Raw genomic sequence first — 25368 nt, forward strand, 5'->3', positions numbered from 1 at the left:
TATAATGGCTGTTCTGCAGAGAAATGCATGACCCTTCTCCAAATGGCCTATCTTCCTCCTGCCTAAAGATGGGGCCATATACATTTTAACATTAAACTTGATTTAATAAATTTTTTTCAACAGGGGCCTTATTATTATTACTATTATTATTTTAGACAAGCTCTCGGTGTGTTGTCCTGGCTGGCCCAGAACTCACTCTGTAGACCATACTAGCACAGAACTCACAGATCCGCCTGCCTCTGCCTCCCAAGTGCTGGGATTAAGGGTGTGTGCCACCATACTGATTTTAAAATTTTTCTTATATGCATTTGTATTTTGTCTGCATGTATGTCTGTGCACCAAGAGTATGCCTAGACCCCTGAAATCAGATTTACAGACAGTTGTGAGCTGCCATGTGGTGCTGGGAAATGAACTGAGGTCCTCTGGAAGAATAGCCAATGCTCTAAACCACAGAGCCAACTCTCCCACCCACTAGCAATAGCTTAGATTACAAACCCAAATACATCCCACAAAGTGTAGAAATTTAATTATCTCCTATTTCCTGCATTTGCAGCAACCCTCCTATAGGTGGCGCAGCTTTTGCTGATCTGTCTGCAGTTAATGGTCAAAAAATACCCAGTGGAAAATACCAGAAATAAGCTGGGTGATGGAGGCAGATGCCTTTAATCCTAGCACTCATGAAGCAGAAGCTGGCAGATCTCTGTGAGTTCAAGGCCAGTTTGTCTACAGAGCGAGTTCCAGGACAACCATAGCAACACAAAGAAACCATGTATGGAAAAACCAATAAAAAAAAAAAAAATACCAGAAATAGTGGTGAGTGTGGTGGCACACACTTTAGACCCAGCACATGGGGCGGGGGGATAGGGGGTGGTAGGGGGGTTAGGGAGAAGAAAGCTGTCTCTATGACTCTGAGGCCAGCCAAGGCTGCATAGTGAGACCCTATCTAGAAAAAGAAAGAAAATACCAGAAATAAGTTGTAAGTTTTAATTGATTTCCATTATGGGTAAATTGTTACCATTTTTCTGTTTTACAATTAATGTTAATCCCTTACTGTGTCGAATTTATAAATTAAAACTTTTCACAGGTATATTGTACATGTGGAGAATAGAACATACGGACTCACTGCTTCCCAGCTCTGGTGGCACACTGGGGGTCATGAAACATCCCTCAGTTGAGGAGCTGCTGTACCAAATCCACAACAGTGTTCTTATATTCTTGACAAACCATGTTCATTAAAACCACAACAGGGAAAAATACACATGTCTCTGAACACATCAGAAAAAATGCCAACCTTTTGATAAACTATAAGTTTAATTCCTGTCACTATACCAAATATATCATGGCTGCTTTCTCCACACACTATTAATACCCACAGCAGTACAAGGGAAAAATAATTTTTAAGAATCAGTATTTTCTTAGAACACTTTGCTGATGTAGTACTATAATCCGGTGAAGAGAGTTGGTTTTTATTTCTTGAGACAGGGCATTGTTACAGCCCAGGCTGGCCTTGAACTCTTGATCCCCTTGCTTCTGCCATAAAAGTACTGAGATTACAGGCAAAATTACTTTTTTTCTCTTAATACTAGTCACTGGTGGACAAAAAGCTAGATTTCTTGAGCTTGGCTGCAGGAGAAGCCTGGACTCCCACAGGCAACCACAGCTGAGAGACCCTCACTGTTTTAAGATTTCAGGCCTCTGAATGCCTGACATCTGAGTGATTCCCTCTGAATCAGGTCACCATGAAGACCCCATATTAAGGCCAGCTGCTCTGGGCTCACCCAAGCTGCCTCTGCGGCAGTGCTAGTCCCCATGGAGATCACTGCTGAGGATAGTCTGCTGAGGTCATGGTTTGTGTTCCTTAGCACTTTTAAGGCACTCAAAGTTCTCTGTAGGTTTAACCCCACATCCAGGACTTGCTCACCTTTGGCTACAGGCTAGGAACTTTAACTTTACAAAGCTACAGTGCCAAGACCCCATCCTCAACCCAGGCCAGGAAATCCCATTTTCTGGATGTGAGGCCTTGAAGCTCTTAGGGCTGGGAATGTAGATCAGTGGAAGAGCACTCATCCTTGCCTGGAATACTCAGGGTCTTGGGTTCAATTCCTAGCACAAGTAGGAAAACACAGACCTCCTTACATGAGGGCATTGTATTAAAGTGTCAATTTCTTGATTTAATAGTTTCTATCCTGTTCCCATTTCACAGGATATCTTCTCTTTCTATATCTGAATCTATCCATGATAAAACCAAGACAAAAACAATAAAAAAAATCACATTCTTAAAGTCATGACTTCAGACTTGAGCACACTGCATAACAAAGTGTAAACTGCCAGGACTTGGACCTCGTGCTTGTATCCCAGCACATGGGAGGCTGAGACAGGAAGATGTACCCAGCCTAGGGTACATAATGAGTTCCAGCCTGGGGTGTGAGTAGGACAGTTTAAACACCCTCCCACAAAGGGGAAAAAAATAGAGAAAAAAATTGCTCTACAATTTGAAGCAAACTCAGGTTCACCCACAGTCATCCCACTGAATTCAAATCCAGATGTTTACCAAGTTCCAGGTGACTCTTCAAACACCAGTCAGTGGTGGCACACTCCTTTAATCTTAGCACTTGAGAGGCAGAGGCAGGGCAAACTGTGAGCTCTAGGCCAGCCTGGTCTACACAGATAGTTCCAGGACAGCCACAGCCAGGACTGTTACACAGACAAACCCTGTCAAAAAAAAAAAAAAAAAGTAAACGAACAGAAAAAGAAAAAGAAAAAAAAAAAGACCTTCAAGTCTGGGAAACTCTGCCAGTGTCCCACACACAGTTAAAAGCCAGACCTAACGATGAGAGCCTGGGGGTACTTGGGAGGCTGAGGCAGGAGGATTCCTCTTGGACAACTTAGCGAGACTCAGTCTCAAAAGAAAAACAACAAAGAGGGCTGGGTGTAGCTCAGCTCAATAGTAGAGCGTTTGCCTAGCGCGCCCTAGTTCGATCCGCCTGTACCTCCCCCCAGAACGGAAGAGTGAAGACATTCTGGCCGAAGGTCAAGTTCTCCGGTGAACAGAACTCTGTGTTTTCTCATGACCCACATGAAGAGTGCTGGTAAAGATTCAAAATCATCCCTGCTGACTCAGTCCTTCAAGAGCAGGATGCGCTGGGGAGGGGCAGCGCTCAGTTATAGCTCAGTTTTAAGTTTTTCATACAGGTCATCCTGGTCAATCATGTTCTCATTGCCATTCCAGCGGTGGTAGGCAAGGAGAGCTGCGTTGTAGCCAGCAATGGCGCTCATCTCCATGCAGCTGGCAGCAAACTCAATGCCGTTGAGGTAATAGAGCCGGTCATGGAGGATGATGGAGGGACACTTCTGAGGGGGCTCATAGTAAGGATAGGACAGCCATGGCTTCCGAGCAGCATAATCATAGGACAGGAAGAGCTTTGAAATCTGCTCTTTGGTGAGAATGTCCCTAGAGAAGGTCTTCCACACTTGCATGCCATCCACTGACCGTGCAAGACCCTCCTTCTCTTTTACAGAAGCCACAATGGACAGGCTGTTAACAAACATATCTGAGTCATCAGTGACAAGAACTGTGGAGAGGCCAAACTGGTCCTTGGGTCTGAAGCTGAAGAGAGTGGAATTGAGTTCTCCTTTGATGAGAGTTGTCACCAGGTGTTGATATGGGTCATTGAATTCTTCAATGGGCGGATCAAAATTGAGGAAAGTTATGCCGGACATCTTGCGGTTCAATGGAGCAGCCACAAGGACAATGTCGTAGAACTCAGAACGGGTCTCAGATCCTGTTTTATATACCACTTCATACATTTTTGTGGGGTTTCCTAGAGAGCACAAGAAAGCATGGATTTCTAAGTGCTTCTAACACACTCAATATCAGGCCTTCTCAAAATCATTCTGTAACATTTTTTTGTCTTCTTTGTTTGTGTACATGTGCATTTGTGTGTGGAGGCCAGTGGTGAACCTCAAGTGTCACCCTACCCCACCCCCAGGAGCTGTCCATCTTGTTTTTTGTCTTTATTTTTTTTTAAGATTTATTTTTTAATCATTTTATGTATTGAAATGTTTGCCCACGTGTATGTTTGTGTACTAAGTGCAAGCCTGGTGCCTGTGGAGCCAGAAAAGGGTGTTAGATCCTCTGGAACTGGAGTCACAGGCAACTATAAGCTGCCAAGTGGGTGTTGGGAATTGAACTTAGGTTCTTTGCAAGAGCAGCAAATGCTCTCACACTGAGTCATCTCTCTAGCCTCCCACCTTGCTTTCCTCTCACCGTAGCTCACCAGCTACCATAGGTTGGCTACCAGTGAGCCCCAAGGATTTCCCTGTCTCTACTGTCTCCAGCACCACAATTACAAGCACTTGCCAAAATGCCCAGCTCTATATGTGGGTCCTGGGATCAAACTCAAGCTCCCATGCTTGTGTGGCAAGCATTGTATTGAAAAGGCTCTTATCTTCCCAGCCCTGCTTTTATTTTTGAGACAGTGCCTTGTGTAGCTTAAGCTGCCTTCAAACTCACTACACTGCCAAAGATAACCTTGAACTTCTGATTTCCCTGTTTCCACTTCTGGAAGACTGGAATTATAAGGTATGTGCCAGAGGCTGGAAAGACTGCTCAGCAGTTAAGAGCACTGGCTACTCTTCCAGAGGACCCGGGTTCAATTCCCAGCACCCACATGGTGGCTCATGCTGTCTGTAACTCCAGTTCCAGGGGATCTGGCACCCTCACACAGACATACATGTAGGCAAAACACCAATAAACATAAAATAAGAATAAGGTATGTGCCATCACCTAGCTTTTGCAGTGCTGGAGAGCAAACCCATGGCAAGTACTCCACCAACCAAGATGCACACCCAACCCATGATTCTAGTATGTATGTGTGCTGTGAGTACAGGTTATGTACACACACTTAAGCATGGATGTGTCTGCATCTGGACATGCCCACGAAGGCTAGAAGAGGACATGGGGTATCATATCCCATAGCTCTTTGCCTTATTCTCTTGAAACAGGGTCTTTCACTGAACTAGAACTAGCAACAAACCGTAGCATTATTTCTGCCTATATTCTCCAACATACTGGGATTACAGGCATATATGAGAGACATCTAGCTTTCTTTTTTAGACATGGGTGCTAGGGATTTGAACTCAGCTCCTCATGCTTATGAAGCAAGTGCTCTTACCCACTGAACTATTTCCCCAGGCCAGAAAAATCTTTTCTTCTGGTATCTCTTACAAAGTTCCAAAACAACGAAACTTCACAATCCTCATGCAAAAATGTTCCCAGCTAGACTAAAGGGCATGACCATGGCTCATGGGATATGGAAAAAAACTCATTCTCAAAGGGAATGTTCCACATTTTGTTCTTACTGAGTAGAAATTTTCCTCAATGTAATACAGTTGGATATATTACAAGCATAGAGATGCTATTAGAAGTTATAGAATTATGGGATCTGAGTTCAAATCTACAATACCAATGTAAAAAGCTAGACTTAGTGGCATATAGCTTTAATCTCAGAATTTAGGAGGCAGAGGCAAGTGGATCTCTGTGAGTCTGAGGTCAACACAGTACACATAGTGAGTGAGTTCTAGGACAACCAGAGCTACTTTAGATACAAAAACCCTATCTTTAAAAAAAATAAAAAAGTGTGTGTGTGTGTGTGTGTGTGTGTGTGTGATACTTTCTCCCTGAGCTGTCATTTTTACAAGAACACCAGGAACAAAGTTCAGCCTCACCTGTCTGCTTGGTCCTTGTCTTCTCCTCTATGGACACTACGGAGCCAGTGATAAGGTTGCTGCTGGAAGCCTGAAGGAGCCCTGAGCAAACAACTTTATTACCACCTTCCACCGCCCACAGGTTAGAATCGGCAGCTGTCATTGACACTGCCCCTGTCAGGAGGGGGCAAAAACATGCTTTAATTCTGTCTTGGTTGGTAAGTGGTCCCCTCCCATCCACTTAGGTGTCCTGCTCCAATGCCTCCAGACACTGTCAGGTGACCTTCAGGGGCAAAGGTCTTGCCCAGGTGAGAGACACTGGAACTAACAGAAGCACATGACCCTCTACCCCTAACAACTCACAGGTAAAAATAAACTGTTGGCAAAAATGCTTGAGGCACTAAGAAAGGCAGCATCCTCCATCCCAAGCCTGATGCCAGAGCTCCCTCGTCAGTGGCTAACTTGCTTAGCTAAGGCCATCCCTGATTTCCTCCAATAGCCTCTTACCCACAAAGGCGTTGAGGTCGGTGCTCTGACCAAAATTGACCCTCATGATAGGAGCGACCATCTCATTGAGGAACGTCTCAGAGAAGCCTGCCTTCTGCAGGTTTTCACGGAGAGTCTGGTTAAGCAGTCGGAGGTAGTCATCCCCTCCAATAGCGAACATTAACTTTTCTACACTGCTGAAGGCATAGTCATGGGACTGATAACGATAGATCCTTGAAAGAAAGAGAAATGGTCATTAAACCCCATGCAGAACAGGGGCCACAAACAGACTCAGAAGGATGAAAGTGATACCAGACTTGGGAGGCTGAGGCAGGAGGATTTCAAATCACAGACCAGCCCTGGATAAACTGTAAAATTCTGTCCTGTTTGTTTGTTTGTTTGTTTTTCAAGACAGGGTTTCCCTGTAGCCCTAGCTGTTTTGAAACTCTAACTGTAGACCATGCTGACCTCAAATTCAGAGATCAGTCTGCCTCTGCCTCCCAAGTGGTGGGATTAAAGGGGGTGTGCACCACCACCAGTTTGTGAAATTCTGTCTTTAAAAAAAAAATCACCAAGTGCTGGTGGTACACACTTTTAATCACAGCATTCAGGAAGATCTCTGTGGGTTCAAGGCCAGTCTGATCTAAAAAGTGAGTTCCAGGACAGCCAGAGCTGTTACACAGAGAAGTCCTGTCTTGAAAAGCCAAACCAAACCAAACTAAACCAACAAACAAAAAACAAGACCACAACATGACGAATGCTGCTGCTCTTGCAGAGGACCAGAGTTCTGTTCCCAGCACCCACGTGGCAGCTCATAATCACCGCAACTCTTTCCCCAAGAGTTCTGATGCCCTCTTCTGACCTCTTCAGACACCAGGCATGCACAGGATCACAGACATACATGCAGACTAAACATACATACAGTTGGTTTTTTTCATTTTTGTTTTGTTTTGTTTTTTAGTAATGAATTGACTTCCATGTCTCTGCTTGATGTTTTAGTTCCCCCTACCAGGCACTGCTTAATCTCATCTTTCACAGACCTCTGTTCCTCCCCTCTGCCTTTCATCCCAAGACATCTGTGCTTTAAGTCTCACTTAAAGTCTAGAATACATAATCTGACAGTAAAAGAAAAAGAAACAGGGATGGCAAGATGGTTCAGCAGATAAAAAGCATTTTGCCTCACAAGCCAGATGGCCCGAGTTTAATGCCCAAAGCCCATATTGGGAAGAGACCTGATTCACAAAAGCTGTCCTCTGGCTGGGCGGTGGTGGCTCACGTCTTTAGTCCCAGCACTTGGGAGGCAGAGGCAGGCAGATCTCTGTGAGTTCGAGACCAGCCTGGTCTACAGAGCTAGTTCCAGGACAGCCTCCAAAACAATACAGAGAAACCCTATCTCAAAAAACCAAAAAAAAAAACAAACAAAACAAAACAAAACAAACAAACAAAAAAAAACAAAGCTGTCCTCTGTGCATCCACATTCCCGTCACATACAACACACAATGGTAATAAAATAAAAATTTAAAAATCCAAAGCCAGCTGGGTGGTGGCGCACACCTTTGATTTCAGCACTTGGGAGGAAGAGACTAGTGGATCTCTGTGAGTTCGAGGCAAGCATGGTCTACAGAGTGAGTTTTAGGACAGGTTCCAAAGCTACAGAGAAACTCTGTCTCAAAAGACCAACAAACAAACAAACAAACAAACAACCCACCAATAGCCAAATCTCACTTCAGTTTTACATTTACTATAAATTCCTATGCTCAGTATCTCATTCACCTACCCACCAGCACAATGCAGGCTTAAGAGGAACACTCCAGATTGAGTCAGCCTGAGTGGGAACACCAGCTTTACCACTTCCTAGGTGAGTGGGCGGTGGCCTTCCACACTTAAAACCTGGACATCATCTACCTTCCACATCTGCAAAGAACAGCCAACAGCAGCTCCCAAGCCAGCTGCCATGAGACTCGATGCCTTCTTTTTCTCAACCCCAGCTTCTGAATTGTGCTTTGCAAATGTTTCTTTAGTGTTGCCAGACACGATTAGATGCTGTACAAAAGTCATTTCCTTAAATGGGATGGTCAGGCATACCAGGCAAGTATTCAACCATTGAGCCACATCTCAGCCTTTGCAAAACACAATTGAGAAACAAAACAACCTACATGATAAGCTACCAAATGGAGTGATGATCTGCATGCTTTCTGTGAACTGTTTTGCCTAACAAGGCAGTGACTCAGTGGTGAACTAGTTCGGAGAACTAACATTCTAGCGCTCAGTAGGCCAGAAGGTCTAAAATTCAACAGAAGCAGGATAGTTACCTCATGAACTTGTCCAGCAAGTCTTCTACCCACATGTGCATTCTCAGGGACTGAAATCCGTAGCGCCACACCAGTTTAATCATGTTGATTATAAACCAGCTGCTCTCCTCAAATACCAGAGACTTTCCATTGTACACCCCCATCAGGCCACCTGAAGCCGGAACACTGGAAAGACCTGCCGAAACAGAGGGAGGGGTTTGGGAGATAGCTCAGTGGTTAAGAGCCCTTGCTGCTCTTATAGAGGACCTGGGCTCAGTGCCTAGCACAGGCAGCACCTGTAACTCTAGTTCCAGGGAATCTGACGCCTTCTTCTAGCCTGTGTGGGCATCTATATACACACAGACACATAATTTAAAAAAAAAATCTTAAAACACAAAAATCCAGAGGAAAGGTAAACCAGTGGCTTCTACATTGGCGCAATGAAAAGGGAATTTGGGGGACCTTTCAGGGACATCCTGAATGAGTGACTTAGTGGCTGTCTCCAGGTCTCAGGAGACACATTAGAGTTCTATGTTTAAAACAGGGTGGACACTCATACTGATTGCTCAATCCACAAACTGTCATACTAGGAGATGGGTCAGAAGATCGTGTACACGTACAAAATTAACCCCACTATTCTTAGTAATGGAGAACGAAGCATCGTCCAGGGGTGAAAACGGCACCTGGAGAGTAAGATGTACTCCATTCCTACGCTTATCTTACCTTGCAAAACTAGGAGTTCCAGGTAAATGGAAAAAGGCCAACGTTACACAATATTCCCTAAAAGGGCTTGCAGAGGCCTGCCAGACTTTCTCACAACGTGCTCTGCTCCTCTGCTGGCAGTGTGTCATGTGTCCCTGTGAGCACATGTCTCTGTACCCTATTTGAATGACTTCATGCCAAGTGTTTGAAGCCTGTGGGTCTCATTGTCTCACCAGAATAACGAGCTGAGGTTTCTGCTAGCTCAAAACACCCTGATTCTTCAACTCAAACCTAGGGGTTTAAGAACTGATGGGGGGTGGAGGGGGCAGCAAGATGCCTCAGTCCCTAAAAGCATCTGCTGCCAAGCCCAATGACCTGAGATCAAGTCCTGGGACCCACATGGTGGAAGGAAACAACTGACTCCACCAGTTGCCCTCTGCGCTCAGAGCTATGCCCCACCCCCACTGTCACACACAATAAATTGTAGCTAAAATACAATTGTTAAATAACTTTTTTAAAGAATCAATAACAACAGCCATCCTCACTCCACCCTGTGGTTGTAATTCCAGTGAACTGATGACACACAGATAACTAGAGTCTCATTACAGGAGAGTGGCTCAAAACTAAACCGGTACCAACTGCTAAACTCCACAAGAGTAACAGTTTCACCAACATCTCTGTACAAGACAAACAAAGCAGAAACAACTCAGTTCTCTGTGTGATGAAAACACCTAGAGCCAGTCACACAAATCTGCTTAGCCCTAAGACCAAAATCACATACCCAGCTCTTTGACAAAACGCTTCATGTGCAAATTTAGGGGGTGGATGACAGAACCCCCTGCCTCGTAGTCATGACCTTGCACCTTCAAAGTGGCCAAGCGGCCCCCAACCTCTTCTCTTTCAAATACGTCAATCTTCACATCCTTCCCAAATTTCTTCCGAAGGTAATAGGCTGAGGAAGTGCCACCAATTCCAGCGCCAACGATTGCTATAAGGAGGGAAAAAGAGGAACCGTTTGTTTCCCCCCTTTGCAGAGTGCCTTTTGTTTTTGAAAGGCTATTAACCAATACTAGACATTACTCAAGATTATAACCAACAACTTGGGGGAGCTTGGGGGCAGGGTTCTTTCTGAATTTGGACAGGCGCTGTAGATGAAATAACAAGCTAACACTAAGACAAAAGATGCCGTAACATCTTCACAGATCTTTATGGAAAGACCATCAGATCCACGGACTCTCCTGTACCCACTTCCTGGGGAGGCAGGAATGGGCCACTCTTGGATGCATTTTAAATAAAGTGGCCGCCATCTTCGCCCAGCTTTGTTCTTTGTCTCTCTGAGGTCCCAACACCATGAACGATCCCGAAAGACACAGCTTCAGATGGGGACAGAGTGCCCGGAAGTAAAAACCCGAGGCAAACAAAGTCAAGAAGATAACCGGTCCTCTGGTTAGCTGCAGCAGCAGCGGCCTCGAAAGCAGAGCGCAGGTGCGGGGAGGCGGTCCAGCTTTTTCAGGGGAGGGCTGGGGCAGGGGACAGGATGATCCTTGTGCGGTGTCGGCGCGCCTCAGTCTGCCAGATAGACATCAACTCGGCTCCAGGGACAGAGGCGGGCTCCCGACGGCGTCTAGCTCCTAGAGCTGAGGGCCTCTCAAGCTGAGGCTGCAGGGATACCGGGTCCCGAACCTGCCCACGTCTCCAAGTGGCACCGTTCCACGCTCGGGAGCGCACGGCCCGGTCCTCAGGACCCCGATCTCCATCCTGCTGCGGGAAGACAGACCTCAGCATTGCCTCGTCTCCGCATCCCCCGCACCTACCAATCCGGTCCGGCGGGGCTCGGGGTTCGGCGCTCGCCAGGCTGCCCAGTTCACCCAGCAGCAGCCCCAGGCCAAGCAGCAAGCCCACCAGCGCCACGACGATGCGCCCCATGGCCTCCAGCAGCTGCAGACTGACAGTAGGTCTGCCAGCGGACCCTGAGCTCTGAGTCTGCGCTCGCTCGCCCCGCCCATGCCCCGCCCCAGGGCGCATAGCCCCGCCCACTCGAGTCATCCAAGTTCTTTGCTCCCAAGTCTCACCCTACCTCGTGTTCCTGACCACCGTCTCCCCAAAGTCTACTCTGTCCCTTGAAGCACACATCCAAGGCCCAGTTTGAGACCCACCTCAGCTTTCCTCCTTCCTTCTCGCCTCTCCTGTAGAAAGAGTCCCCCACTTCTTCACTAATGCCCCCTGCGGTCCCCCCAAATCGCGTGCTTGCAGTGAATACATGTGGCTAATCTCAGTCAAAAAACCAGGCAAACCTGCCGCTAACTTTTCCGAAGTGAGAGCTTTGTTCCAGGGACTCCTTAGCTGCATGATAAGGAAAAGAAGGGAGATGCATTGTGAAGTTGCATGCCACCAAAGCAAAACTAAGTTTTTTTGATTGACATTCATAGAAAAAGGGAGATAGTGGTACAACAGCCAATGGCTCTGCTAGCACCCGAGATAAGGAAATACCCTCTGCTTCAGCCTTCCCAAGGAAAGTTAACTTGAAACCCATTTGCTCATCTTTCTCTGCTTCTACTTTCCTCTGCCCTTGTCAGCCTAGAGGCCCAGGTTTCTCCCAGACATGGGGAAGAGCTGTGCTACTTTCTAAAACAAGGTGCTTCCCAATTCTAACAGCACACATTCTTGTAGGGTTTTTTTTTTTAACACTTTTTTTATGACATAATCTCAAGGAGCCCTAGTGATCTCAAACTTACTCTGCATGTCAGGTTGACTTTGAACTCCTCACCCTCCTGCCTCTCCACCGATTTTGTGTTGGGATTTGGCAGGTTTTCATCAGCCAGAAAGAAGCTCACATAACAAACTTGACCCCAGGGTCTTACTCTGGCTATTTATTTTTCCTTCTCTCAGTTGTCCAGCCATAGAAAGTCGAACTCTTCTTCCTCATCTTATGCAAAATTGACTATTCTTTGAAGACACTTTCTATTCCAAGCTGACTTCTGGAAAGTCACTCATTTCCCTTGGGCATCTTCCAAACTTCTATTTGATTTTCTTTTATTTATTGAGACATAGTCTCAAGACTTGGCTGGGATTGAACTCAAAAAGATCTGCTTCCTGAGTGCTGAGATGAAAGGAATATTTTTCTCTTGCTAATTTGGCTTTGTTATAGGGGTCTGTCTTAAACAGGAACTCATAAAAACAAAGGAAAAGTATTCTTTTTTTTTCCTGTCACCTAAACTGATGTAATACTATAAACATACCCATACAGTGAAAAGAATGTTTGGATGCTAAGAGGACAGTTCAGACTGCAAAGCGCTGGCTTGCAAACATGAGGACCAGTTCAGACCCCAGAGTCCATGTGAAAATCTGGATTTGGAAGCATGTGCCTGTAATCAGAATGCTGGAAGTCAGGCTGGTCCCTAGGGCTTGCTGGTCAGGCAGCCTAACCTAATTGGCAAGCTCCAAGTTCAGTGAGAGGGCCTCTTTCAAAAAATAAGGTGAAATCTGGTCAGTTGTGTCAGTGGTGGCACATGCCTTTAGTCCCTACACTCAGGAGGCACAGGCAAGCAAATCTCTGAGTTTGAAGCTGACCTGGTCTGTGGGAACACGGTTCAGGACTGGAGTCTTGTGAAGAGCATTCTGAGTGCTTGTGAGAACACTGAAAAAAAAAGTCTTGATTTTCTTCAAAACTCAGAACCATTCTTGGAATGTGTTTTCTTCCTCTTCCCAGATGTATCAGATAGGAGTGGGTTTACTTCATATTACTCATTGCTTGGCTGTTGTTATTCAATTACATGTTTAAACTATCCATCCTTTATATGTTATGGAAAAACATGTTTTTGCCACATGTGACCTCTCCTTGTGATTGTATACAGCTTGAACTCATGAGAACTTTACTCATGTGATTTTTCTTAGTCCTCAGTATAAATTGTCTAATGCTCTGAATAAAATTAACTATTGCAAGGCTAAACAGTGATGGTGCACCCCTTTATTCCAGCAATTGGGAGGCAGAGGTAGGTGAGTCTCTGCGAGCTCAAGGCCAGCTGGGTCTACAGAGTGATATCCAGGACAGCCAAGTCTACACAGAGAAACCCTGTCTCGAAAAAACAAAAACAAAACAAAGCAAAACAAAAATGGCTGTTGCATGAGACTTTAGTCCATCTCACATATCAGCTCCATCCTCACAGGACTCACTACCTCTAGAGGGGTGAACTTGGGCCACAGAGTGAGTTACAGGACAACTAGAGCTACATAGAGAAACCCTGCCTCTAAAAACTAAGAATAAATAAATAAATAAGGCAAGGATGCATTTGAGGAAGATGCTCAGTGTTAACTCCCGTGAGAAAAGCAGTTGGCTCTAGCTTGATCCTATTTCTCTTGTCCCCCAAAAACAAACACGAAAGAAACAGTATATGCACATAAATATCAGTATTCATGAAAGGAAACTGAGTTGGATATGAAGAAATGTAGAACTTGGGGAAAGCTAGATGAGTCAGCCAGTAAAGGTGCTCATGGTCCAAGCCTGGTGACCAAAATCCTATCCCCTGAACCCACATGGAGGTTAAAGAGAACCTACTATAAAGTTGTCCTCTGAATTCCATGTACGCACTGTGGCCTGCATCAAGACAGGTTTCATTGAGCCGTAGTATTTGGGCAGAAGCTGATAAGAAATGAGGGAGTAAGGCCATGTAAGTAACAGTGGAGAGAGCAAAGAGAACTTGACATGTTTGAGAGGTCAGTGGGTCAGTTCCGGAATGCAGGGGTGGAGGTGGCTGGGGACCACCTTGGAGCCCAAAATGCAGAGCCGATACATCTACACACAGCAAAGGAAACAGAGCCCAGCTGTAACTTTTACTTTTGTTTTTCAGTGTATGTTGTACTGCACACAGGAGTTTGGTGCATTAGAAGCAACAGAGCAGTGGTAAATATTTGTTGTTTGATTAGAATTGGTTCTGTCAGTGACCTTGAGCCTAGTGTCATATTTGGAAACTGGCTTCTAATACTGAAGTCATGTGAAGGAATATACAGGAAGTTCAGTGGGAGACAGTGAGGTGCTCTGAAAGTGGGAGCCAAGGCATCTTCATTCTGTACCCTCGTCCTTTCAGAAGGACAATCCCAAAGACACTCAGATTGGAAGCAGATAGAGACAGAGATAGCAGGAAGATCAATAGTCCAGGCCAGCCTGTTTTACACAAGACCTGTTTCAAAAATAACAACAGAACAAAACACAGTAACAATTAAAATAACAGAGAAAATGTTACCATATGAAGTATATTTTTTTTCTTTTCTTTTCTTTCTTTTTTTTTTTTTTTTTTTTTTTTTGTTCTTCAAGACAGAGTTTCTCTATGTAACAGCTCTGGATGTCTAGGAACTAGCTCTGTAGAGCAGGCTGGCCTCGAACTCAGAGATTCACCTGCCTCTGCCTCCCAAGTGCTGAAATTAAAAGGTGTTTGACACCACTGACTGGCTAAAGTATAATTTTTGTTTGTTTGGAGGATAAGGTCTCCAACTTTTGTTTTTTAATTTCATGTACATTGGTGCTTTGCCTGCGTGTATGTCTGTTTGAGGCTGTCAAATCCTCTTGGGATCCTTTGGGACTGGAGTCACAAACAGTTGTTAGCTGCCATGTGGGTGCTGGAAATTGAAACCAGGTCCTCTGTAAGAGCAACTAGGACTCTTAATCACTGAGCCATCTCTCCAGTCCTCAAACTTTTAATCCTCCTGTCTCAGCCCAGAGAGTGCTGGGGTCACTTGCATGTACCAGCACTCCCAGACTATGTTGTCTGAAAAATCAGTCTCTTTCAGAAATTTAGGACCACCAAGAATTCCCTGGAGAGATGGCTCAGTGACTAAGAGTACATGTTGCTTTTCCAGAAGACTGGGTTTGATTCCCAGCACCCACATGGCAACTGTCTGTAACTCTAGTTCCAGGGAATCTAATATGTTCTTCCGGCCTCCTCAGAGACTAGACACACAGAAAATAAAATAACAAAAAATTAATCTCTTTAAAAGAATTTACTGTTGATTTGAGCTCAGGCTTTTCCTGTAGGAGGTTAAGAGGGTTACTTCAGGGCAGAGGTCATTAACAAACACAGGTTGCACATGGACTGACTTCCTGCTTTCTATAGTTTTGAATACCCTTGCCCTACTGATCCCCTGCTTAGCTCCTTCCCTGTTACCTCATTCTTGCCCTAAAGTATTTAGTCACCTCTATACAATTGAGTTTGAGTTGTTGGAATTTTCCCTATTGCAGTAATATCTTACTGATGAAATAAAATCTGTCTCTATTAGTTTGTGCATTTTTTTTTGAGACAAGGTTTTTCTGATTTGTGCACTTTCATGCTTGCCTTTGAGAAAGCAGAGACCCAAAGTTCTGCCACTGCTCACAGAGATCCTCCTGCCTCTGTCTCTGGAATGCTGTTACTAAAAATATGCGCCACCACATCCTGCCAAGAGTAGAACTTTAAAAGGAAATACATTAATAACTATGCACAAATAAGTATTTTCTTCTAATTGAACAATCATTGGGAGTGTTGTTAATTTTGCAAAAAAAAAACTCAAAGAGCTCTATCAATTGATAGGAAGCGGTAAGTTGTTTCATGGCTCAGTTTTTACAAAATGTTGTCCAAACGTTTGCAACTTAATATCCAAGCTGGCTGCTGCCACTTGAGCAACACTGGATTAGTGCCTTGCAGAAACCAGCCCCGTAGAAAATGTATGTTTCTGAAAAACAGAAGTCTACCTGAGATTTTGAAAGGCCGGGTCCTCAGGAGCTTCACGCTTAGGTTCTGGAGCACGTGACTGGACTATTGTCATTGTGCATTTTCTCTTAAGATCTTTCTCAGAAAGACGTATATGCCATTAAGCTGAGTCTGTGGGAGAAGGTCCGTGGCCTCCAGACCAGAACAGAAATAGGAATACGAGGCTGAGAAAACCCTGGAAGTCTAGAGCTATCAAAGCCTGGTGGCTTTCAGAGTCTTCTCACATCTGGTTGTAAAGACCTCGGGTCTTTGTGGTATAAGTTCACTATAGTGTAGATTGAGCGCCACCTGGAGGTTAGAACAACTTCATCTTCAAGGGCCTCTGGCAAAGAGCGGCATTGAGCCCTTTAACACTGAGTGAGCATGCCTGAAGATCAAAAGTCTACGTGACAGCTACTATGGAATATTTGAAACTTACCAGTCTAATCAAAATTTTGAATATTGTTGGAGTGAAACATCTAAAATTAGGAAACTTTAGATTGTATTTACTCTTTAAAAAAATCAGAGACAGCCGGGCGTTGGTGGCGCACGCCTTTAATCCCAGCACTCGGGAGGCAGAGGCAGGCGGATCTCTGTGAGTTCGAGACCAGCCTGGACTACCAAGCGAATTCCAGGACAGCCTCCAAAGCCACAGAGAAACCCTGTCTCGAAAAAAACAAAACAACAACAACAACAAAAAAAATCAGAGACAGAGAAAGATGGATCTATGTAACAAGTTCCTAGTTAGCCAAAGCTACATAGTACGACCCTGTTTTCAAACGGTGCGTGTGAAAGAGTCAGAGACAGACACACCATGTCCATGCTTATATTAGCAAAAACTAATAAAATTAACAGCATTTCCGTATAAGAAAAAATGCAGGAAGTAGAGGAGAGCAACTTGGGGCCTGACTTTAAACACTCTCAGTGGGATGTGAATGATGGCTCCAACCTTTGCCTTTGTTGTCTCAGTCCTTGGAATGCTGGAATTACAAGTATGAGTCCCCACAGGGGACAAAATTTCTGCCTAGTATAATTTTCATACATGTATTTAATTCAGTAATTTTATGTTTAGGAATCTGTCCTATAGAAGTAAAGTTTAAAAAAGAAAAGAAGAAGAAACAAAGAAAGAAAAAGAAAGGAACTAGCTTTGGTCAGGTGTGATAGTTCACACTTGTAATCTCAAAATTTGGGAGGCTGAGGCTGGAGAATTGGACTTTGAGGCAAGCCTAGTCTACATATCAAGGTACTGTCTCAAAAAATACAAATCAGGCTGGAGAGATGGCTCAGAGGTTAAGAGTACTGACTCCTCTTCCAGGGGTCCTGAGTTCAGTTCCCAGCAACCACATGGTGGTTCACAACCATCTACAATTCAATCTGGTGTCCTCTTCTGGCATGTAGGCAGAATGCTGTATATGTAATAAATAAATCTTAAAAAAAAATACAAATCAATGTATGAGGATATTTGTACTGAAATTTTGATGTTAGCTGTTAAAAAAAAAAAAAAAAAAGAGACTGGTGGTGGAACACACTTTTAATTCCAGCAAAGGAAAGTATATGTCTGTGAGTTCAAGGCCAGCCTGGTCTACATAGTGAATTCCAGGATGGCTTGGGCTACATAGTAGTGAGACTCTCTCCGAAAAACAAACAAAAAGAAAATAAAGAAAGATCACTAGGCTGGTAATAGGATGAGACACAGAGTTCATTGTAGCTGAACACCTCTGTTGATAAACTAAAAGTCCCTTTAAATTGATTTTCCCCCAAAAAAGTGTTCGAAATATCATGCACTTTAAACATTTGTTATACTCTTCCCTTAAAATTGCTATTTATTTATTGCCGTTATTTTTATTTATATATTTTTATTTTTTTTGAGAAGGGGAATGGAAGGGGTTGTTATTAAGTAGCATTGGTCGGCTTTGAATTACTGAACCTCTTTGCTTCTATGATCTGAAATGTGGGCTCTAGGGCATTAGTTATTTGTCTATAATATAGCTCTATATTATCTGAAAATGTGACAGACTCTAAAGACAATTATAGAAATAAAAATCTCAAACATATTAGTGTAAACCAATGGATCTCAACCTGTGGGTAGCAACTCCTTTGGAAAATCTTTCTCAAAAATATTTACATTATAATTCGTTACAGTAGCAAAATTACAGTTATGAAGTAGTAAGGAAAATAATTTTATGGTTGGGAATCACCACCACATGAGGGCCTTTAGGGTCGCAGCTTTAGGAAGGTTGAGAACCACCGGTATAAATGAACGACATTGGATACACAAGCTTTCATCTCTTTAGGAAACGCTTCGCATGTGTAAAGTGCAATAAGAAAGGATACATGCACCACATTCCCGAGCCCTAACTCTGAGCCCTAAGCAAGGATGGACTTTGAGATTCTTCTCACCAATTGCAATAGTAACTGTTTCTTATAAGCTTTTTGATTACATTGAGTATACCAAAGAAATCCAGACATTGACACTTGAAAATACGGTTCTCCCTTAAAAAAAAAAAAAAGTCAAGATCTTACTGCTACTCTTCTAAATAATAATAATAATAAAGTTTTTTTTAATCTAGGTTTTTCTAAAAGTACAAAAAAAAAACCCCACTCAACAGCATTGGGATGAGAAAAGATGAATACTTTCGTAAAACAAGGAAAAAGATACAAGTACCAATACGTACATAAAGAATCTAGGATCCAATGAATATACTAAGTATCTCCTATGAGTTCCTGGAGGGCTGTTGCATCAACAGCGCCGCTGGTGTAGTGGTATCATGCAAGATTCCCATTCTTGCGACCCGGGTTCGATTCCCGGGCGGCGCACGCTATTTTTGTTTCTCTTAAAACAAAATAGCTTGAAAAAAAGAAGCCTTTCCTGCTGTGAACGATTTAATGTTTTAACCTCCCCGAAGGTTTTTATTTTACCATTTAATTCATTAATGAAACATTCCGTTCTGGAACTACACAAATTCCGAACTATTGGCATTGCGCCTGCGCAACAAGTGACTCTCCGGCTTGAAGCCTAGCCCGGCTTCTAGGAGCGTGAGCGTGCTTGCTGGCTATGCGCACGCGCGGCGCGGGTCACTCGGCTGGCGGCTCCTATGCGCCCGGCTCGCCGCCATCTTGAATCGGGGCTTCATTGTTCGCGGTGGGTCGGGCGTTTTTGTGTAATTGCAGCCGAAGGAGAAGGCGAAGTCACCCCCAGTCGAGCGAGGAGGCCCGCTCTTCCGCAGCCATAGCCGCCCCAGCGATTCAGGAGGTAGCGAAGGGCAGGGAGCTGGATCCTGAGGTGCCGCCGCGACTGCAGCAGCCATGGAGGACGAGATGCCCAAGACTCTGTGAGTCTGGAGCAGCGATGAGGGAGGAGGGGATGGTGGTCGCCCCGGAGGGAGGCCGCGGCCCCGAGCCTCTCGCAGCCTATTGTTCTCCGTGGACGCCGCGCTGTGGTGGTTCCTCCCTCCCGTGCGCACGCCAGGATGCTTAGAGCCGAGACGGCTGAGAGGACGATGGCGGGAGAGGGGCTCGGCCCTGTCAGCCCCTCGGCTGGCTGCGCCCGCGGCCCCCGAACCTGGAGGAAGGACTTTTCATTCAAAGCTCTCCTCTGGACTCGGCACACCCTCCTGTAGACCCATGCTTGCTTCCCTCCCCCCCGCCCCCTCTTTTTGATGAATCTCTTCTTGATTCCCTTTTGGAACTTCCTTCCACTTCTGGTAGGGCTTGTTTCTTATTTTAATTCTTGAGGCTGAGGTAGAACTTTATTCTTGTAGTTGAGAAATGAAATAAATAAATAGCCAAACATCCTTCTTGAAAGTCTGGCTTTCCCGCTGTAGCACTTCCCTGACTCGACCAAAAGCCTAACTGTACACGCAAGGATGTTGGAATCGCTCTTTAAAAATGGAAATCCCACTGGGAGGAATGCCTCTGCTGAGGGAAAGTGAATTTAATTAAAACGTGTTTGCCACACTTGCTAATAGTGATTGACTTTGTTATCGATGAAGCAACTGTAGCCAAGTCAGTCTAAGCATCTTTAGTGAGTGTCGAGTGACCCGCGCTGAGGATACTTTTCTTTGTCCTGGTAACTTCTCCGCAGTCTTTGTTTTCCAGCGCACTGGATGAGGTGATCCTGCCTTTGTTGAATTTCACAGGGCAAAAAGGAAGAGTTCAAGCAATTGTGGATTGATTTTTGTTTTGTTTTGTTTTTGCATATTTGAAGATTACGACTTGATGTTGGTTACACTTTTAGAGCTATGTACATTTAGGGTTCTTTTTGAAGTTTTCTAGATATTAAAATTGTTCTGAAGTACAGATAAATTGTTGTTTAATCCCCTCCCCAGTTTTCAGTTTCTTTTTTGTTTTGTTTTATTTGTTGTTCATTGTGTAGCTGTGGCTGTCCAGAAAGTCACTATTGTAGACCAGGCTGACCTTGAACTCACAGAGCTCCGCCTATCTGTGTCTCTCCAGTGCTGGGATTAAAGGTGTGTACAGCCACCACCCACCACCACCGCCTGCTTTTTTTTTTTTAACAAGACCTCTGCATGTAGGCCCAGTTGCTTGAACTTGCTACATACTACACTGACTTAGAACTGCAGGTTCTGCCTCAATCCCAAGTACCAGGATTAAAGTCTACCATGCCCAGTTTACATTTTTTCCCCCTCCCTCTCATGCAGGCTGGCCTGGAACTCCCTTTGTAGACCAGGCTAGTTTCCAAACTTGTGAAGATTTCCTCCTGATTCTGCTCCCGGAGTACAGGCATGTACCACCTCACCACACCAGGTTTACAGTGTTCTTAATACATTAAATATTTTGTTAGCTTATGGGACCTTAAAGTAGCTTTTTAGTAAGGATGTAATACTTAGGGTACCACACCTTGTTTTTGGAAAGATTGTATCTGTAAGTGAATGCTTCTTAAAATCTATTACACGCTATTTGTGGGAACCTTTTCCTTTTTCATCTAGCATGCTGGAATTCATGCTGCTGCACTTTTTGTTGTCCTTGTAAGACACTTGAAAAACTTTTTAAAGCATTGTTTCAGTTATATGAGTATTTTCCCTCCATTTGTGTTTGGGAACCTTTGGAAGTCAGGAGGCACTGGCTGTCTTGGACCTGGGGTCTGGAATGGATTAAGCCACCATGTGGGTGAGTGCTGGGAACCCAACTAAGGTCCTCTGTTAGAGCACATGCTGTTAACTGCTGAGCCATCTCCAGCTACTCCTTATGAACAAAAATTGCCAGAAATATCTGTTAACAACCTTTTCAGTACATACATGGAAATTTCAAGTAATGAATTTCCAAAGCAGTGTACAAAAGTAGGCATTTACATAGTATTATATTGGGACCGGAAAAGTATTGGAGTTTATTCATTCACAGAGAGTTTGTTGAATCCTTAGTTTGTGTCAAATGCTTTATGCGCTCATTTAGTCTTCATTAGAATTCTAGAGTAAACTTCATTTTAAAGCCAAAGTAAAGTTAAGCTTAATGTTTCAGCAGCTTACTCAAAATCATGCACTTTAAGAGAAAATCCTTACTGGGCATAGTTGTGTAAGCCTTTAATTCCCAGCACTTGGGAGGCAGAAGCAGGTAGATTTCTATGAGTTCAAGGCCAGCATGGTCTACAGAGTACTTTTCAGGATATCCAGAACTACATAGTGAGACCCTGTCTCAAGAAAAAGAAGAGCAAAAAAACAAAACAAAAAAAATCACAAAATCCCTACAATTCTATTAACTGTTGTAGCAGTGGCTAACATTGGTATCCTTCAGTAGAACATTCCATTCATTTTTCTCCCAAAAAACCAAAACCGGGGAGTTGGTGGCACATGCCTTTAATCCCAGCACTTGGGAGACAGAGGCAGGTAGATCTCTGTGAGTTCGAGGCCAGCCTGGTCCACAGAGCGAGTTCCAGGACAGCCTCCAAAGCAATACAGAGAAACCCTGGAAAAACCCAAAAAACAACCAAACAAAAAAACTTACCTTCAAGTTGATAGTATTTTACAGTCTCTTTTCTTTTGAGAGAAAGTCTCACTTTTGTAAGGAAGGCTGCCTCAAATTTGTGATCTTCCTGCCTAGCCTCCTATGTGTTTGGTATTAAAGACATTTTATTTAGGAGGGGGTAGAAGAGAACATCTTTGTGGAGCAGGTCCTCTTCTTTTTTACATGAATTTCAGTGATTGAACTCAGATGTAAGGCTTAGAAGCAAATATCCTTGTCTGCTGAGCCATCTTGCCAACCCTGGCCCCAGTTTCTTGGGTTTGGTTTTTTGTTTGTTAGTTTGTTTTGAGGCAGGGTCTTACCCTGTAGGCTTGGCTGGCCTGGAACTCACTGAGATCCTTTCTCTGCCTCCCAAGTACTGGGATTAAAGAAGTGTGCCACTCCAGCCAGTTTGTCTTCCTTCCTTTCCTTCCTTCCTTCCTTCCTTCCTTCCTTCCTTCCTTCCTTCCTTCCTTCCATGGGAAGGAAGTTTTATTAGGGGAAGGGAGAGAGACATAAATCTGTCTGCCTTCGTGCCATTCCAGTTTCTTACTAAGAAAAGACAACTAAAAATTTTAGTAATTGAAGCAAAATGTAATTCTCTAGCAAATTACAAATGTCATTCAAGCATCATACTGAGGGTTAGAGGCATCAGACCTAGGCTTCTTTCCTCAGCACTGAATAAATAACCAGGTACGGTGACTCACTCAGATGTAGATTTGGGAAGGTCAAGGGTTCAAGAACAGCCTTGGCTACATGACACTTTGTTGAGAGAGAGAGAGAGAGAGAGAGACACAGAGAGAGAGAGAGAGAGAGAGGAGAGAGAGGAGAGAGAGAGAGAGAGATCTATGAAATAATAAAATTTAAACAAGTCTCAAAGGGAATCATCTACTCTTTAACACATTTTTTAAATTTATTTATATGTATGAATGTTTTACCTGTGTGCATGTATGTGCATCACAAGGGGGCCTGGGTCCCCTGTATACCTGGAGCTATATAGATTGTTGTAAGTCATCATGTGGGTGCTGAGAATTGAGCCAGTGTCCTCTGCAAGAACAGTAAGTGCTCTAAACTTCTGAGCCATCTCTCCAGCCTCTCAGGGCATTTATAGAACACTTGAAATATTCCAGGCAGGGTTCTTCTAGACAGTATTTAACTAATACTTTTTTTTTAAAATCTCTATTTATAAAGGATTTATCATTAGTTTAAAATCTACCTATGCTTTTCCCTCAAATTTTCAGTTTTTCAATTATAAAATCACACATATTTTAATATGATGTGGCTAAAAACAAATCCAATCTAATGTTCTGCTTTGTAAATTCTTTTGTAAGTTAACTGTTTAGTGCTGTATTAATAAAGATGAATGTTTCAAGAGTTTTGGATTCCTTTTTTTTTTCCGAGACAGGGTTTCTCTGTATTGCTTTGGAGGCTGTCCTGGAACTAGCTCTGTAGACCAGGCTGGCCTCGAACTCACAAAGATCCACCTGTCTCTGCCTCCCGAGTGCTGAGATTAAAGGCGCGCACCACCAACGCCCGACGGATTCCATTTTTATAACAATTTGGTTTAGGTAGGAGTGGGGAGTGTTGAAACAGGACCTCTTACAGCTGTTGTTTTTTTGTTTGTTTTCTTTCTTTCTACCTCTGTCTCCCAAATGCTGGGATTACAGGAGAATTCCTACACTATACCTGGTTTTTAGAACTTTTGGAAAACTTAGTTATTCTCTTAAAATCCATATTCCTTGAGGGATATAGCTCAGTGTTAAAATCGCTTGCTTAGTACATCCTAGCTTCAATCCTGGTAAATTGAATTGAGTGAAACTGTCCTGACAGGAGCTGTTAGGTTGTCACTAGTAGAAATAATACCCTTTCAAGCTTTCAAGCAAATCTTAATTGTTAGGTGATAGTCATTTTGAAAAGCTACAGAAAAGTAACAAAAACAGTACACTGAAGATTAACTTTACTGTGAAATTACCAGTTAATCATCATTTAGCCAGCTGTGCATTATTTATGTTTCCACATGGGTTTTTTGTTGGTTTGTTTGTAAATTTTTAGATCGTGTGTGTGTGTGTGTGTGTGTGTGTGTGTGTGTATTGGTATGTGTGTGGGTGTTGTCAAAGCACACTGTGGAGTCTATTCATCATGTGGTCTTAGGGATCAAACTCAGATGGTCAGAATTGATGGCAGGTGCCTTAAATCACTGAGCCATCTTGCTAACTCTGGTTTGGTTTTTCCAGATAGGTCTTTGTGTAACTCAGACTGGCTTTGAAGTTGTAGAATAACTGGCATGTGCTACCACACCCAGCTAACCATGTTTTTCTTTTGTCTGTCCTTCCTTCCTTCCTTCCTTCCTTCCTTCCTTCCTTCCTTCCTTCCTTCCTTCCTTCCTTCCTTCCTTCCTTCCAAGTGTGTTGCTTCAAGATGATGTTTTTTTAAGTCTCAAATGTATAAGAACAAGGGCGTTCTTTTAGTTAACCATAATATGCTTTCACCTTGAGGTTAACAGTAATACACTGAAGTTGGAGTGAGTGTGAGTGTGTGACACTCAAAACCAGGTGTTCCAGTAGTGCCTACTTTCCCAGCTTAGATACATCCTCAGCTCCACGTACAATGTTAACTGATATGTTGTTTATTTACAACTGCCAAAGAAGACAGGCTATGTGGATGTGGATCATTCTCCTCCCAAAAAGTTCATGCCCTGGAAGCTTGGACTCTTATCATCTTAGGAGGTGGTAGACCCTTTGAGGGGTGGGTCCTATATATGTGTGTGACCCCAGCATTATTTAGAGGTGGAGGAAGGAAGATTAGGAGTTCCAGACTAGTCTGGACTATCCAGCAAAATCCTGTTTCAAAAAAAAAAAAGAAAGAAATGAGTCCTAGCAAAGGCTATAAAGTCATGGGGACACTGTCTTGGGAAAGGGTGAATATAGTTCTTATAAGACTGAGTTGTTACTAGCAAAATCAACCCAGGTGCTGGGGAATTTCTGTATGTGGCCTTTCCACTTCGTATTATATAGCCAGGGAATCTCAAAAATGCCAGTGCCAGGTTGTTTGGACTTCCAGCCATCAGAATCATAAGCCAAACCAACTTTTGGATGTTAACCAGCCTCATATATTTTGTTATAGCAGCACAACAGACTGAAGATGGCAATTTTCATCTCACTGACTTTACTGGTTAACTTTTTCTACACCTGACTTGACTTTATAGTTCTGTACAAGATTGGTGCAGGATCCCGAAACAGTTACAGTAAATGCCAAAGTGATGTTTGGAGTATTTAGAGCCAGGCCTGTGATCCCGGCTACTCTGGAAAGTGAGTCAGGAGGATTGCGAGTTCAAGGCCTGCCTGGGCAATTTGACAAGACTCATCTTACAGTTACTAAAACAGTTTTAAAGAGATGGGGATGGCAAAGGCCCTAGATTCTGTAGTTTTGGTTCAGTAGAACCTTGGCTTGTAACTGCTCCAGTTCCAAGTTTTGTGTCCTGATAGTAAATACAAGTCACAAGGGGG

The 25368-nt window shown here is 43.7% G+C and overlaps 2 protein-coding genes and 1 non-coding gene across 7 annotated transcripts in view; 2 read left to right on the forward strand and 1 right to left on the reverse strand.

Moving 5' to 3' along the window:
• Positions 1 to 970: 970 nt before the first annotated feature.
• Pcyox1 (prenylcysteine oxidase 1) lies at positions 971 to 11158 on the reverse strand. The gene is made up of 6 exons (XM_005071105.4): positions 11000 to 11158; positions 9967 to 10173; positions 8505 to 8679; positions 6214 to 6425; positions 5728 to 5880; positions 971 to 3821 (listed from the first exon to the last, which is right to left on the reverse strand). The coding sequence occupies exons 1-6, from the start codon at positions 11109 to 11111 to the stop codon at positions 3163 to 3165; spliced, it is 1518 nt and encodes a 505-aa protein (XP_005071162.1). The 5' UTR covers positions 11112 to 11158; the 3' UTR covers positions 971 to 3162.
• A 7492-nt stretch (positions 11159 to 18650) lies between these two features.
• On the forward strand, positions 18651 to 18721 carry Trnag-ccc. Its single transcript has one exon. It is a non-coding gene; the product is annotated as a tRNA-Gly (tRNA).
• A 241-nt stretch (positions 18722 to 18962) lies between these two features.
• The window catches only part of Tia1 (TIA1 cytotoxic granule associated RNA binding protein), a 32150-nt gene continuing 25744 nt past the window's right edge, over positions 18963 to 25368 (forward strand). For 4 of the 5 annotated variants that reach the window (XM_021227756.2, XM_021227757.2, XM_013114216.3 and 1 more), the window contains exon 1: positions 18971 to 19236. In XM_021227756.2, coding sequence (XP_021083415.1) covers positions 19211 to 19236 — 26 coding nt within the window. In that variant the 5' untranslated portion in view covers positions 18971 to 19210. Of the gene's footprint in view, positions 19237 to 25368 lie in introns of all 5 variants that reach the window. The other variant, XM_021227759.2, reaches the window with a different exon arrangement.

This window comes from Mesocricetus auratus, unplaced genomic scaffold (assembly GCF_017639785.1).
Source record: "Mesocricetus auratus isolate SY011 unplaced genomic scaffold, BCM_Maur_2.0 Super-Scaffold_100676, whole genome shotgun sequence".
Taxonomy (NCBI): Eukaryota; Metazoa; Chordata; class Mammalia; order Rodentia; family Cricetidae; genus Mesocricetus; species Mesocricetus auratus.